Source organism: Pterocles gutturalis, unplaced genomic scaffold (assembly GCF_000699245.1).
Source record: "Pterocles gutturalis isolate BGI_N339 unplaced genomic scaffold, ASM69924v1 scaffold14199, whole genome shotgun sequence".
In the NCBI taxonomy this organism is placed as follows: Eukaryota; Metazoa; Chordata; class Aves; order Pterocliformes; family Pteroclidae; genus Pterocles; species Pterocles gutturalis.
In genome coordinates, this window is record NW_010133422.1 from 1 (window position 1) to 15,240 (window position 15,240).

A 15,240-nucleotide genomic window follows, 5' to 3' on the forward strand; every position below is an offset into this window, starting at 1 on the left:
CAGCCTTTGTACGGCTGTGCTGCCATCCCAGGGGGTCACAGAGCGTGTCTGCCTCGGGCAGCGTCTCCCTGCTTGGCTGCACCGGTGGGAGGCAGTTCGTGCAGACCCCTCCCAGCCTTAACACAGTCACTGGGAGCTGACCCAAAGCTGGCCGGCACTCTGGTTTCACCCTGCACACCCCCTTCTCCACAGCTCCACACAACAGTCCCCCTGATAATCCTCCCCCGTCACACCCATCCCCACAACAGTTGCGTTATTGAAGGCCACGCTGATTACAGCACAGCAGAGACACTGTAAGAGATGCAATGAGCCTGGCACAACCCCCTTCAGAAAACCGACGCGGCCCTTTTATTCCATTTATTTTGCATCATTCTTTCCCTTAGAAATGCAGTCCAAAGCCCTGTCGAGGGCAGGGGCCAGGGGTTGCCCAGACCCCTTTGTGCTCTCTGGTAAGAGGCAGATTGAAAAGGTTTTTGTTTCCACTGTCAGCCTTCCCCACACTGTCGCTGAAGAGCCCTGCTCTCGCCTGGCCCTTGAGCTCTGCACAGAGCCTGGTGTAGCCCCGCGCTGGCCCCCATCCCCTCCCTGCTCTAGGCCAGCAAGTGCTGAGACAAGGCATCAGGCCTGCCCCTGGCAGAGGCAGCACTGCTGCTGCCCCTCGTGCTGGCCTCAGGGCAGCCCCAGGAGCGAGACCCCAAGAAAGCTCCAGCCTCAGGGGGAAAGAGAGGGAAGCAGTTCGCAAATGAGGGAAGAATCAAGGTCTACAAGTTCTCAGGCAAAAGGTTCAAAGACATCCCTCAAGGTACTGAGGTGGCATGGTGTGTGTTAGTGTCCCTGCAGCTTGCTGGTGCCTGTCCTGCCTCCTGCAGGGGAGGTGGCTCCTCTTAACCCCGTCCTGTATCTGGTCCCTGAGCCTGGTCCCATTTTCCGTTGGCAGACAAAGGTGTATTAGATCCAGCCAGGAGCTTGGAGACTGGAGCTACTGAGTGTGGCTTATCTCTGTGGCTGTAGGATCCACCTGATGGCTGGGCGGGTCCCCCTGGGCACAGACCGTGCAGCAGTGGCAAGTGAGATGGAAACCACCTTCATTGAGAATCTCAGATACGCTGCTGACCTCCTGGCCCAGGTAAGTGGGGAATGGGTCCTGCTCCATGGGTGCAGCTCATAGGGTACCGAGGATGGAGAATCCCCGCCCCCAGCCTGGCATGGGGAAGGAGCGCTCCCTGCTGTAGAGGTGACAGGACGCTCTGTGTGGTGACATTACTGTGTTACAGGAAGACATGACTGGACTAGTGGAGCCTATTAACAACCGCATCACTGACCCTCGCTACTTTCTGAACACCCCGCACCAAGGTAAGGCAGACATCTCTCGCCAAAGTCTCCTTCAAGGGAGGAGAAGGATCCCCAGTGTCTGAAAGGCAGGAGGTTGCCTCACTTGCAGGGAGATGCCGAGGGAGCACAGCTGATGAACGGAGCTCTCAGGGCTTCACCATGAAGCTTCTAGCCTGGGGGTGATGGTCTCCCATTTCTTGCCCCCTTAGCTGCTGCCATCCTGGAGAAGGTGGGACGGCCCAACCTGAAGCTGCAGCTGGTGAGTCAGCATTGAAGATCTCCAGGGTCCACCCTCCACCAGGGAACCTTACACAGGCCCACGGGGGAGTCTCAGGGGACTCCTGGGAACGTGGGGAGGGACAGGGACCATAGCACAGCCATCCTTGACTGCTCACTGCTGGACAGCTGCACCACCCATCTCCTCTCTCTCCCCCAGGACCTCTTTCACTGCCAGATTATGGATGGAAATTTGTCACACAACCTGGAGACATACTTCCCGCTCATTGGTAACGCCCTGCACCCAAACTGGCTCCCCTGGGGCCGTGGGGCAGGAATGGCTTTGAGACAGGGCCTTACTGTGCCATGCTCTGCTGTGGCTGGCTGGAGGTGTGGGGCTGCTCTTGGGTCACCTTGGCCCGTGCCTAGGGAAGGCTGCAGACAGGGCTGCCTTGGGCAGGGCTTTTCCCGTTCCCTCCGTAGGTCATATCCAGATCGCACAGGTGCCAGGGCGGCATGAGCCTGACAGCTCTGGGGAGCTGAACTTCCCCTACATCTTCGAGCTCCTGGAGTCCCTTGGCTACACTGGCTACGTGGGCTGCGAGTACGCTCCAAAAAGTGAGTGGACCAGTGGGCTGTGAGTATGCTCCGAAAAGTGAGTGGGACAGTGGGCTGTGCGTGGTCCGAGCCCCACTGGCAGGTCCCAGCAATCACCAGTTGGCTGGGGACTGTGCAAAGGCCAGTGTGTCCTGCGGGGGGGCAGGCAGTGGGCATCGGGGTCCCTACCTGGGGATGAGAGCCCTGCCCAGAAGAGCAGCTGCTCCAGTGTGCCTGGGGTGCCAGCAGGAGACCTTGTCTGTCACTGCAGAAGACACGCTGGAAGGTCTGGGCTGGCTGCGCTCATACTGGGAGAGCCGAGGCCTGCAGCATGGTGGGACCAGCAAGGCAGCAGAGTAAAACAAGGAAAACACTGGAATAAAAGTTAAAGCAGTGGCTTAGCAGAGGACCATGTCTGTCTTCTCTATGACTGGGGGCAAAGTTAGGAGCATCTATGTCATGTTTCCCTTCCCCAGGCCCTGCTGGGCCAGGCCAAGCAGTTGGACCCTCATTCACTCAAGCACCATCTGCAGCACGTCATACTTGGGGATGGCTTGGGCACCACTGTATGTGACTTGAGGCACACAGGAGCGCCTCCAGTCTGCAGGGGCGTCCAGGGAGAGGTTTCCAATCCCCCCTGCTGAGGGAAGCTTTCACTCCTTGGAAAGGGTGCAAGTTTTCCCAGTCCAGCTCCAGCTGGTGACTGCAGTTGTGTGAAGAGGGCTCTGGGCTTCCAAGTCCTGCAGTTCTCAAGGCTGCTGCCCGTCCCCAGCACTGACCCTGCAACAGGTGGGGAAAGCAAAGCAACCAGATCCCCGCACAGGCTGCCTGAGCCAAGGGAACAGCCTGGGGGGTGCCTGCCCACAGACACTTGGGGCTGCCTTCCCTGCTGCTCCTGCTCTGTAGTAAGTATGAGACTCCAGTGCCCGGCAGCCGGGGCTGCCTCTGCATCCCCTACGGGAGGCTTTCCACATCCTAGCCTATGGCACCTGAGTGGGGATCTCGTTCAGTTTATTTCACAGATACATCAATGGCTCTCATATACATCTCCATAAAACCTTCCCCTGGTCCAGTTCACCCTTTTTGTCCCGTTTGGTGCTCTCCTGATGAAAGCAAAGGGCCAGAAGCGGGCAGCCACCCTGCCCAGAGCCCTGACGTGCACGAGTCTTTCTGCCTAAAGCCAGAGCACTGTGCGGTGCTGCCCTGTGCAGAGGACATGCTCTGTGTGCTCCTCTCAGGCAGCCGCCCTGCCCAGAGCCCTGACATGCAGGAGTCTTTCTGCCTAAAGCCAGAGCGCTGTGCGGTGCTGCCCTGTGCAGAGGACGTGCTCTGTGTGCTCCTCCGTGCCTTCCTGGCAGGCAGCACTCACCTGCAGATGCCAAAGCCATGTCCCCGAGAGTCGCTCTGCTTCAGCCAAGCCACAGCAGCCAAGCTCCTGCCCTTACGGTTCGGTTCAAGGTCGTTCAGTGTCAAACCCACAGCAGCACACTGAGGGCCACACCAGCCAGCCAGTGAGCGATGGCAGTGCACATCCCCAGGCTCCTCAGTCCAGCACCCATGCGTGCTGCTAGCAGCGCTGCCTGGGGTGCCAGAGCACACATCTCTCCCAGAGGCCTGTTCTTCCCCATCGTCACCCACGGCACAGCTGTGCTGAGAGGTCCGGTACACGTGTTGCTTGAGGATGTGGGTGCCAGTGCTAGAGCAGGCCTGTCCAGAGGTTGAAGCAGGCAGTGTTGATGACTGACTCCAGGTGGTGGTATGTGGACACAAGCTGTGGCAGAGGGCTCTCGCTGTTCTGGGGCTGCACTGGGAACGGCTCCCGGAAAACCACGGTGAGGCTCTGCTGAAACGGAGGAGCGGGTCAGGGGACGGGATGCAGACAAGCACTGTGCAGTTCCCAGCCCAGGTGTGTGGACACTTGCTTGGCTGTGTCAGGCAGAAATTGGGAGAAGTCCCAGAATGCCAACAGCACTAAGCTGTTTGAGCATGTTTGAGCTTCCTCCCAGTTTTCCTGGTGGAAATGAGGCGCAAGGACTGGCCCACTCCCTCTATCCCAGCCCCCATCCATCTGCAGTTACATCAACCCCAGCAGCAGCTTCAGGAGAGAAGGGGATCCTACTGCCTCCACAGTACTATGGGCTTCCAGGGAAATTGGACGGAAATTTCTTTTTCTAAGGCAAAGAGTAGGAGTGCAACAAATGGGAAAGGGGAGGAGATTAAATGTAATAACTGCAATCCTAAAAATAAATGCTGTCTGCTCCATTCTTATTAGTGACTGTACTGACAAGGCAGGGCAAGGGCAGAGGGGAGCAGTGAACTGGGTTCAGAAGAGAAGGTTGCAGGAGCTCAAGCAAAAGAAAAACCATGAGCAACTCAGTGCACTCAGATCAGCATCATGGAGGCAAGACACAGGGACTGGATGTTCTCCAGAGCTGAAATGCAGCACAGATAGTAGCCAGGGTCCCCTAACAAACTCGTAAAGACACGAGAACAGCTGTGTAACTGCAAAACAGCAAATGCACCACCACAATTTAAGGGGGAAGATGAAGTGATTTGTGAGCCTAACTCCAGCAGCGTGCAAAGCTTGAAGACAAAGAACCACAAGGAAAATGCAGCTCAGTGTTATCAAAGTGATGTGCTAATGCTAGAGTTCTCTCTGATAAGGTAGTATTTCCAGACAAAGGAATCGGTGTATCTTATCTAAGCTTCAGGAAGGATTTGATGTAGTGCCACATGGGAAATTTAGGTAAGCTGAAAAGATAGAAATTAACACAAAAATTATAAGGTGAAGATGGTAGTGCTGAAAGGGGAAGTAGCAGGCTGGAGAGAGGTTACAAATGGAGTTCCTCCAGGACAGGTTTTGGGACTCATGTTGCCTAATACTTTAATGCTGATAAAATTTGAGGGACTAATACAAAAGAGGATTGGGATAATGCAAAAAAAGAAAAAAAAAAAAGTCCTAGAGACTTTTGAGAGGCCACAGGAATGGGATGAATATCAAGTGCGAAATACAAGGTGAGGAACACGAAGCATTTCTGTTATAAGATGGGAGTCACTGGTATTGGTGATGAAGAGTCTGGCTCTATCATATCAATGACCGAAAGGTGACACTATGACCAGTGAGACACGACCATGAAAAGGCAAATACCACCCTAGGCTGCACCGAAAGCACCACACAGGGACAGAAAAGCCTTAGTGCAATCATAGACAGCTCTGCTGAGACTTCTCAGGAATACTGGGTGCAGTCCCTCACACCTGTATTTCCAAAGGCTGACCTGAGCTCAGAGGGGCTCTGAATGACAATGAAGCCACTTGAAGAAGAGGATGCACGCTTAAGAGCTCAGCTTGCTTAACACAGCAACACGGAGTTAGCAAAAATTCCACCTTCAGATGTGTAGGCTAATCTGGAGGACTGGGGAAGAAGCGGGTACTGGCACAGTGAAGAGTGATTTAAGGTCTGAGCTACCACTGGTGTGAAGAGGATAGAACTGGCCACAACAAAAGCTCCAGCACAAAATGTGAAGGGCTCTTCACCATCAGGTGGCAGGAGGCAATGAGCAGCCTTCCAGCTGGCACCACCTCTTCTGTCTCCCCTACTTGCTTTTAAGATGGAGTCTGATTTATTTACAGTGGGATCAGTTACACTGCAGTCTTTGCAAAAGCCTCACTGTGGACTAAGTGTCTTGTAGATCCCCTGCTCTCACATGGAGCTGCATTCCCCGTGGAAGAAGCATGGCTGAGAGCACGGCTCCCCAGCTGGAAGCATGTCTGAAAGCAGAGTAATTTTGCCCCAACGAAGGCGAAGGCCCGTGCAGGTTTACTGGGACCCCCACAGTGCAAGTCCCGTTCCCTTCTGCCCAGGTAGGAGCAGCCCACAGCACTGGTGAGCCCTCCCAGCCAGACCCAGTGTGTTCTGGCTTTGGACTGAATACAGAAAGGCTCTTTAGCCTGGTTAGAGAGACAGCCAAGAGCATGATCTGAAAGCAACCCTGTGAAGGAAAAGGGGATCACCAATCACTGTTCTCCAACACAAGAACAAAGAAAATGAAAAGAGCAGAAGGAGCTTCCAAAACAAGCCAAGTAAGGTAGCTCTTCACCTAGATTGTAACTGCATCACGTAGCAGCAAGTCAGGGGAAACCGTGGGTGCCACAAATAAATCAAAGGAAAGAAAGCTGTGGAGGGCCATAAAATAAACACAAAAGGCCACCTCTAACTCAGGACAGGTCTGGGGTCACAGTTTGTCAGATGCTGGGACAGTAACTGGGAAACGTGTTGACAAGCTTCTTGACTTGCACTTATTCTCCCCATGGGCACCTGCCCTTGGCAACTGCTGGATGAATCTAGACAGACTCCCGGCTCGAGCCAATATAGTTGCTCTTATGTTCTTACCGTCTTTCCTGAATGGGAATCCAGAAACACAAGAACAAAGCAATCTGTGAACTTCTGGTTGAGCACAACCTGTCAAGAGAGCCACAGCACACGTTACAAAGGAGACAGCACAAACCCCAAGACAGAGATACAAACAACCCCCACCCAGGGATGTGCTGATGTGCAGGATGAGTGGCATGACAGAACTGTGAAGGTGCAAGTCTGCCTGAGTCACAGGTGACACTGCCAAACCATGGGGCTATACATGGCATGTGTACAGGCTCTGGGTGTGAAGAGTGTCCTGCCTGCCTGGGGGCAGACAAACAGACACTGCAGTGCCACAGGAGCATACACCTCACACTGCACCCATAGCGGAGTGGACAGCAACATCCTGACAGCATCCACATTGTCCTGACAGCACACACCAGGCTCACATTGCGAGAAGCCACAGCAGGCAGGGGCCTTGGACAGGGGAGAGAGGCTGCAGGTGAGCAATGGGCTGTGTCTTACCAGATACTGGGTTCCGGTTTCAGCGTTGTGGAAGTGCCGACAGCTCTGGGGAAAGCGGCTCAACAGCACTTTGATGAGGCTCTGGTACCAGGAGACTGTCATGGTGAGGAAGCATCCCTGTGGGCAGGGAAAAGAGCTGATTTCAGTCTCCCTCTAGCCATGGCACCAGCAGCCATAATGCTACAGCACCCTTCAGACCCCAGATCAGATGCATCCATCGCAGCCCACTGAGGAACACTGCCCCAGGGCTATCTACTCTCCACAGACAGGTCCATGCAGCCTCCCCCTTCCCCTGCCAGCTACTAGCTCTATCTTCCCACCAAGCAGGAAGAGATGTGCCCTGCAGGCCCTTCACCCTGCGCCCCACTCCCTGCCCAGAGCAGAACAGCAGCTGCTGTGCACCATGGCTCCATCCCTGCTGCTCACCAGCTGCGGGTCGACATCAGCAATCGATTTCCCGTGCACGGCGTCGAGCAGCTCCTCCAGCTCCACCAGTGAGAGCTTGCCCAGCTTCAGCTTGTCAGAAGCCAGAGGCTCCAGAAGGAAGAGGCGCTTCCAGAGGTTGTCCCTGCGGCAGTGGCACTTGGCCAGCTGTACCATGCTGCTGAGCTGCTTCTGGGCCGAGGCCACCTCGGAGGCCAGCAAGGGTAAGAGCGGTGAGGTGTAGAAGAGCCCAGGCCCCAGTTTGACTTGTGTTCCCCCTGCGTAGAACTCGCTGCTGTCCTCCACGTCCTGCCACAGCTCCTGCTCTGCTGGCTGCTGCTGTCCCAGGCTTGTCTCCGGCTCCGCTGCCTCCCACGCTGCCCGGCCCACCACAGGCTCCAGCACTTCCCGCTGCAAGCGCGGCAGCTTCTTGAAGCGCCGCATATCGGCTGTGAGCCGGGGGAAGAGCTCCCGCTGGCTAGTCATGATGACGTAGAAACGCAAACTGAGAGCAAGGAGACACTTGTGACCTGGGGAAGGGCTGCTCCCTTCTCAGCTGGGCTGCAAATAATCATGGGCCTTTCCGTCCCTGCCAGTAAGAGCGCTTCTCTGTCCAGACAAGGACAGACACCACACCACCCAGCTCCCTGCAAGGATCCTCCCTGGACAGCACCAAACCTGCCTGTGATGTCCCCGACAGAGCCAGACCCTCCCAGAGCCCTCCTTCACCGCCAGGAAGCTTTGGTGTCACGTCTCTGGGCCCCCAGTGCTCACCGGAGCATGCGTCTCTCTGCCTCGCTCTGCTCCTCAAATGGTGCTGCGCTGTGACACACCAGGAGGGACACATCAAAGTCGTCATGATGACGCAGACCTTCAGAGTCCTTGTAGGAGCCCGAGCTGGGAGCAAAAGCACATTGGTATGAAGGGGATGTCACTTTGTTCCCCCAGAGCTCTTGGTCACAGAAATACTGGGCGTGGGGAATTCGCTACAGCAGGACTCCTCAAAGTGCTACAGGAAATGTCAAATGTATGCACGCACACACACAGCTTTTCTGTGGCCATCTCAGAAAAGCTGGGCAGAACTGCTGCCTGGCACTACGCAGAACAGTCAGCTTTGCTGGCTCCTTGGGGCAGTGTCCCCAGGACTGGTGGGTGCCCACCAATCTCTGGCAGCTCCAGGAACTTGCAGCAGATGCACTCACCTGTTCCAAACAGAGACCAGTGCATATTCGTTCTGCTCTGTGCCTGGTGTCCCCTTCTTGTTGTCACTGCCCGTGGCTGGCCGGGCCATCCGTAGGGGTTTCATGTGGTAGGTGTTGGCATGGTCAGCGATGTAGTTGTACAGCTGGTGTGCAGTGATCATGTTGGTGGGCAGGGCCAGCATGCCTAGTGGAAGAGGACACATTGCTACGACAGGAGCTGCTCAGTGCTTCTTACCTGGTGTCCTACAAACTGCTCTGCGGGACAGAGCTCTAGAGCAACCCGCCTCCCTTCCACAACAGGGCAGCAAGGGCTTCCTCTGGAGCTGGGCCCTTCATGTCACCCTCTCCTTGTCATCTGCTGGGATACTTCCAGGGCCAGGTTTATTTGTAAAGTACTTGGGAACCTTTTGCCAAGTTACAGGCTGGTGATCAACCCCCAGACTGACCAAATGTTGAGCTACTCACCTTGGAAAACGTGGTTGCGGCCAAATTTGGGGATGTCGGTGTGGTGGGCAATGAAATCCTCCAGGAAGCTGGTGAGATGGTAGCCCTGGCGGAGGGTCATGTGGGAACCCAGCAGATACTGGTGGACTATACGCAAGTGGAAGTCGTAGCTGAATGAATGCACGTGCATGAGGTCCCGCACCTTGTCACACTCCTCCGTGAAGAGCATAGAGAGCTGCGGAGGGTCAGGGAGTCAAGGCAGGAACGTTACCAGACACCTCACACCCTCTTGCAAGGCCCTGCTAACAGCAAGGCGTGGCAGAGCCAATGCAGCCACCCCTGTCCCAACACCAGAGCAGTATGCAGCCGAGAAGCTGTGTGCAGGGTACAAACAGCAGACCCGCAGGCCTGGCCCCAAGGGATCCAGCTTGGTGGTTCCTTCCACACCTGACCCCACTTCTGGTCTCCAGACTGATCGGCACTGCCTCCCTTTTGGCTTGAGGTTCATCCCCTGCTTGAGCTGAAAGCCACGCGGCTGTGAAGGAGGGGACAGCCTCCTGCCAGCTGAGTGCTGCTCTGCACTGCCTAGTGCCTGAGTGGGTACAGGACACACTGGGGCCGGAGCCCCAGCAAGTTCTGGATCTTCAAGCAAAGGCTGACTCCCTGAATGTCCCTTGAGAGCAGGAGGCAGCACATGGGACTGTGGGGAGTGGTTGGACACAGAGATGGGCAACAACAGAGCTGCTAATGCCCTGTCCTCAGTAACTAACAGGGACCCAGGCTGGCTGCTGGGAAGCCAGATGCAGTGGTGGCTGGTGTGCCACAGCTGTGCCCAAAGGAAAGGCCCCTCCAGTACACAGCTATCGCCTCTGCCCAGTGAATCAGTCCTTTGCCAGGGCAGCACCAGCCTTCACACACGCACTCCTGTCCATGTTCCCAGCACAGCTGCAGCTCCTGTGCCAGGGGGCAGCGTTGGCGAAGGCCTCAGCATTGCCCTCCTGCCAGGAGCCCAGGGTTTTAATGTCTTTTGTCTTTCAACACCTTTGGGCAGCTGACTAACAATAATCCCTTGGTTTAAGAAGGGGGCAAGCAGGCAAAACCAGCAGGCAGGAGGCATTAGCACGAGAACAGGCTGCCCTCACTCTCTGCACCACCCGCATTGTGGCTGCCATGAGCCAGAGCCACAGCCAGGCTGAGCCCAGAGAGGAGCCCATAGCTCTGTCCCAGGAAAGGCAGGGCAAAGAGCAAGAAACACAAGGCACTGCCCCCATGCCAGCACCCAGGGCCCACCCCATCCTGCTCCCAAGCTGGGCTGTCCCCTGTACTGCTATGGAAGGCACCAGCACAGGAGGCAAGAGGCAGCCCCCACTGCCAGGTGCTGGGGCAGGAGGGGTGGAAGCACAGCCGGTGGGAGGTTCAGCCCTGCACTAGTGGGTCCTGCCGTGCTCAGCATGGCAGTAGGAGAGGACGTACCGCAGACTCAGAGACGGAGCTGGGTCCCATGCAGCTCTTGCTGCGAGCTCTGGCTGTAAGACTGCCCTGATGGAGAGAGATGCACAGCCAGTGGGAAAAGGGACAAGGCATGCCAAGCCCTGTTCCTGCATCCAGCCTGTCCTGAGCAGGCCTAGGGTGGGACAAAGGGAGAGAAGGGGCAGAGGAGCTCAACTGCCTCACCTGGGGCAACTCTGGGCTAGTCCCAGCATGTGGGAAAGCTGGCCAGGCCTCTGCAGCAAGCCCCACACTTCTTGCCCAATGCTCCCAGGACCATCCCCTCTCACTGCAAAACCAGGCAAAGTCTTTTCCCAAGTCAGCCAGAGAGAGCCTGAATGTTCCCTGCAATGCCAGCTGCAGCATGGTAACCCTGCCCTGTGCACGTGCAGGCTTCCCAGAAAAAGCTCAGGAAACTCTCAGGGAAGGTCCTGGCAGGCTCTAAGTTTAGGAGAGCCACTCCTGGCATACGTAAGATGCAGCCTTGCTACAGAGCCACCTTGGAAAGGACAGTATAGCCATGCAAGCCTCCTCCTCAGGCAGCCTGGGGCTGCCCAGCCTCAGTACCCTGGGGACAGGCAGGAGACACCCTGACACACCAGAAGAGAAGGGAGCAGGCAACCCCATGGTGTTGTAGAGCAAGGCACAGAGGTATCAAGAACCAGGGCTCATGGTGCAGAAAGTTATCTTCTCAAGCAAAGGCCAGCCAAACATGTTCACAGATCCCTGTTCCCGTTCCACTTCTTTGTTCCAAGGGAAGCAGAGAGCTTCTGGCCTTCCATGCACTGACTTTCGCTGGAGCAGTCATCTTTGCCACAATTGCTTCTATTCCTCCCCAGTCTGCTCTGTCTTGCTCCTCAAGCTAGGACAAGAGTCATCCTCTTGCCAAACCTCCCACTCCCTTTCACTGCACTCCAGATCTGCTCAAGCAGCATGCCATTGAGAGCACGTGGCTGCAGAAGGCCCTCTGTGGTTCTGCTTTTCCAGGAGGGAGCAGAGCTACTCCAGAACTTGCTGCACCTGAAATGCCCACTCTGTCCCAGAGATCACTGCCTCCCTCAAAGCATCCCCTCACCATGAGGGGCACCAGCTGTGCCTGCAAAGCCATTACCTGGGAGTTCACAGACTGGCCCATGGGGATCCGCGAGCACTCCAGCGCGTACTGCTTCACACAGAAGTAATAGCCCTGGAGGAGAGAGCACATGAGCGCACCACAGGCCTTGGGCTCTCCAGGGAAGGAGAACAGCCCCCATGCTTCACCCTCTAGGCTGAGTCCCAGACACTCTTGCTCCATATTTTGACTCCCCTCCTGTCTGAACCAAGCCAGCTCAACCAACACGTGGCTGAGTGCAGAGCACCCTACCTGGTGCTGAGTCCTTGCATCTTTTATTAGCCCCACTCCACACTCCCTTACTGCTCTGAGCCCTGCAGATCTATCCCTAGCTGATACACAGTCCTGCAGGGCCATGGAAGAGGCAGGACAAGAAAGGAAGCATCCCATGTCCCCGTTGCACTCCTCATCACTCACTTCATCATCTCTGAAGACTGTCCCTGAACCCCCAGAGGTCATACTTTGTTTCCTGCTCTTTCTTACCTGGAAGGCCAACTCCATCAGCACAATCCCACCCGGAAGAGCTCTCTGTAGATGATATGTGGAAACAGCCGGGCTTGTGCTCTGGGAAGAGAAGGACAAAGCTGGAGAGGCTCTCAGGCACAGAAGAGCAGCCCACACACCAGGGTGTGAGGCTGCCACAAGGTTCTGTGGCAGAGGTGGAAACAGAAGAGCTTCACCAACCAAGCACCCCCACTGGAAGGAGGAAGGTAGATATGCCAGAGCTGACTGTGAAAAGAATTCTAACAAATCCAATACACAGCCTTTGAGAGAGCACACCAGGCACATTGCTCCCTTTACCTCCTGCTTACTCAGGACAGCGTGTGTCTAGAGTTCAAGGACACTGTGAACTGAGGCGTGATGCTACCCACAAAACCTCACTCCCACCTCTACCTGCTGAGCCCTCTCCAGACCATCACATCTGCCTGACACAGCAGCTACCAGAGGCATCCAGTTTGGACTGAGAGCTTAGCTGCCAGCAAATTAATTCCCCCACTGTTAAGTTGTTCCAGTGGATTGCTCTCTTATCCTTTTAACTCCAAGGTGTTGTCTAGCCCACAGTCCTGTACCAACATCAGACAAAGGCAGATGCCAGGAAAGTGTCAGAAAAGGGTGAGCAAATGCTATGTGCTCCCATCATTCCTGGGTGATTTCATGAGCCACAGGCAGTTTCTGCCTATCTAGCAACTCAGATGGATTCCTCTTCCAGGTACTTACCTGTTGTCTCTTGTAAGCTCTTGTGTTCACAAAAATCATGCAAGCTGTTAGTGTTCACAAAACCTTTTGATAAAAACCACTGTCACCTGCTGCACAAACACTCCCTTCAGCTTTGAAACTGGCTCCCAGTACTTTAATTTGATGGTATCTAGGTGTTGTATTGAATAAGACAGCAAGGAGTCAATCCCTTTCCAGGTTTGCTGCCATTTGGTAGAGTTCTGTCCTGTTCCTCCCTAGTTGCCACTTCTTCAGAAACGAGGAACCTCAGCCTGCTGTCACAGCAGAGCCATTCCAGGTTCATCTCACCCTAACTAAAGATCCTTCTGCCCCAGAGCTGCCCTTAGCTATAGATGCTGAGGTTTCTTTGACAGATAAACCTCCAGAATCACACTCAAAGGCAGCTGTCCTGGCCCCAGGTCACCCTGTTCCTCTTCTGAGCCCTCTCCAAGTTGTTGCTGTCCTTTTGACATTTGCCCTGGTTGCACCCAGTCGCAGGAAGCTGCTCCAAGGGCTGCAGGAGGACATGCAAGAGGGTAAAGTCTCATCTCAAGCAGCATCTCAAAGACGGTGTTGATCTGGACAGACTTTTTTTGGCTTTGGTGCTTTCCCTGCCCTCTCACATCCTTTCTCCCTGAAGCTGATTCAAAAGCCAACCCGGAGAACTGCCCCACTCCACAGCCTGACTTCCATCCCAGTTCCACCCCTCTGATAGACACACACTCACCTTTGGACTCCCCTCTGCTTTTGGCTTCGTGTACGAAAAGGATCCTCTCCCCTCCACCCCCATTGCTGCCAGAGCCCGGATCCGGCTTGTGCTACTGGAAATGACAGCAGAGAGAGCCTTGAGCAGGGGAGCCAGCATCTCCTGTTGTGTCAAACCAGGGCATAGCTCAGTGTCTCAGCCCTTCTGCAACAGGGTTCCCAGAACATCACTGACCTGCGAGCGGTGGGCGAGGGTGGCCGCACTTGGACCAGAATGAAGCCCATGCTCTGCAGGTACTGGATGTACTGCTGCAAGAAGGCATTGCACATCTCCTGCAGCCAGGGCTCCTCCTTCACCTTGCAGGGCAGCGCTTCTGCGGAGTCACAGCTGTGGCTGCGGTCTCTCCCTGAAGCTGTGGAGTCATTTGAGCGGTGGCGCTTCTGGAAGAGAAAATAATTCCCTAAGGAGATCTGCTGTGACTGGCCACAGCAGGTGACACTCGCTGGGACACCACCAGGTGCCCTGGTTGAGCAGAGAGCAGACCTGCTTCTGCCACAGAGCACTAACCACTGGTTCCCCAAACACTGTCCTAGTGCACATGTGCTGAAATACAAGATCCAAAATTTACCCATCCATGGACTGACCTAACAGCACTGCAACAGACTGCAGGAGAAAGTGACCTGGCAGAAGGGGAAAATTCACATTTTGCCCCACAGAATGACTTCCACAAAGTGTTTAGTGGCTCACAACAGGTTCACGCAAGGCCCAACAGAGCTTCAGCTCCTGTGGCCATGGTAAGAGTCTAATCCCCTCATGAATCCTGCTGACTTCTCAGGATTTACTAGCAGTTCAGTAGCACTGAATAGGAATAGTGTTTCCTTTTAACCATTTTCAGTTCTCCTTTTGATGTGTTTTGAATACTGCCTGTTTTTGTGCTGCAAGAAACTGAGGTTTCTTTTCTTGATCTCTCTGCTTCAAGCCTGTGGCTCTTTTACATATATCTATCTGCCCTTTCATTCACCTGCCCCATGGGCAGTCTTTTTACCTGGGGTCTCTCCAGCTGCTCCCTGGCCTTCTCCGAGTCTCTAGTTGAGTGCCTTTGCCACAAGATGCTTGGTCTCGCACTTACTATCCAGATTAAGACATTAATACACTAGTATTTTAGAAATGTTTTGGAGTATTACCCATAATACCAACACCCTTTTCTGATGTACTCTGAACAGTTTGCCTTTTGTATCCAACTGTTCACAAATTGAAGAAATCCACTGAGCTGTCTGCTCTGTACAGGCTCTGCAGTTAGTGTACAATAGAGGAGGAGTTCAAATTTCTCTCCACTTTGTGCTCTGTTTTACTGGGAACCAGCTCCCAGCTCTCACAATACCTCTCATTTCAAAGGCTGTTCAGGTCCCTCTTGAGTTCCTCACAGTCTTTTTCTGTTCTGACCAATCTGATCAGCCATATAGCATTGCAAAGCTTGGCATCTCATATGTACTGCGATAAATGATCTGGAGATACAGAACCCCATACACAACCTTCAAGCCCCTGCTGCCAGGCTCTTCAAATTGAATAACCCGTCTTCATTTTACTCTATTCCAGAAACAAAGTGAAGTTTTCATTCTGTGATGAT

At 54.6% G+C, this 15,240-nt stretch overlaps 2 protein-coding genes across 2 annotated transcripts in view; one reads left to right on the forward strand and one right to left on the reverse strand.

Annotated features, from left to right (window-relative positions):
• Positions 1-958: 958 nt before the first annotated feature.
• HYI (hydroxypyruvate isomerase (putative)) lies at positions 959-2,541 on the forward strand (the record flags this gene model as incomplete). The annotated part of the gene is made up of 6 exons (XM_010081230.1): positions 959-1,126; positions 1,275-1,353; positions 1,542-1,591; positions 1,769-1,838; positions 2,032-2,166; positions 2,417-2,541. Coding segments are annotated over 6 exons (591 nt in total), but the record flags the coding sequence as incomplete, so codon positions are not given.
• A 1,300-nt stretch (positions 2,542-3,841) lies between these two features.
• SZT2 (seizure threshold 2 homolog (mouse)) overlaps positions 3,842-15,240 on the reverse strand; it is a 57,679-nt gene continuing 46,280 nt past the window's right edge. Inside the window, 11 exon segments of the mRNA XM_010081228.1 lie at positions 3,842-3,985; positions 6,536-6,604; positions 7,025-7,141; positions 7,451-7,952; positions 8,222-8,344; positions 8,650-8,833; positions 9,115-9,328; positions 11,693-11,767; positions 12,176-12,256; positions 13,635-13,728; positions 13,848-14,053. Coding sequence (XP_010079530.1) covers positions 3,842-3,985; positions 6,536-6,604; positions 7,025-7,141; positions 7,451-7,952; positions 8,222-8,344; positions 8,650-8,833; positions 9,115-9,328; positions 11,693-11,767; positions 12,176-12,256; positions 13,635-13,728; positions 13,848-14,053 — 1,809 coding nt within the window.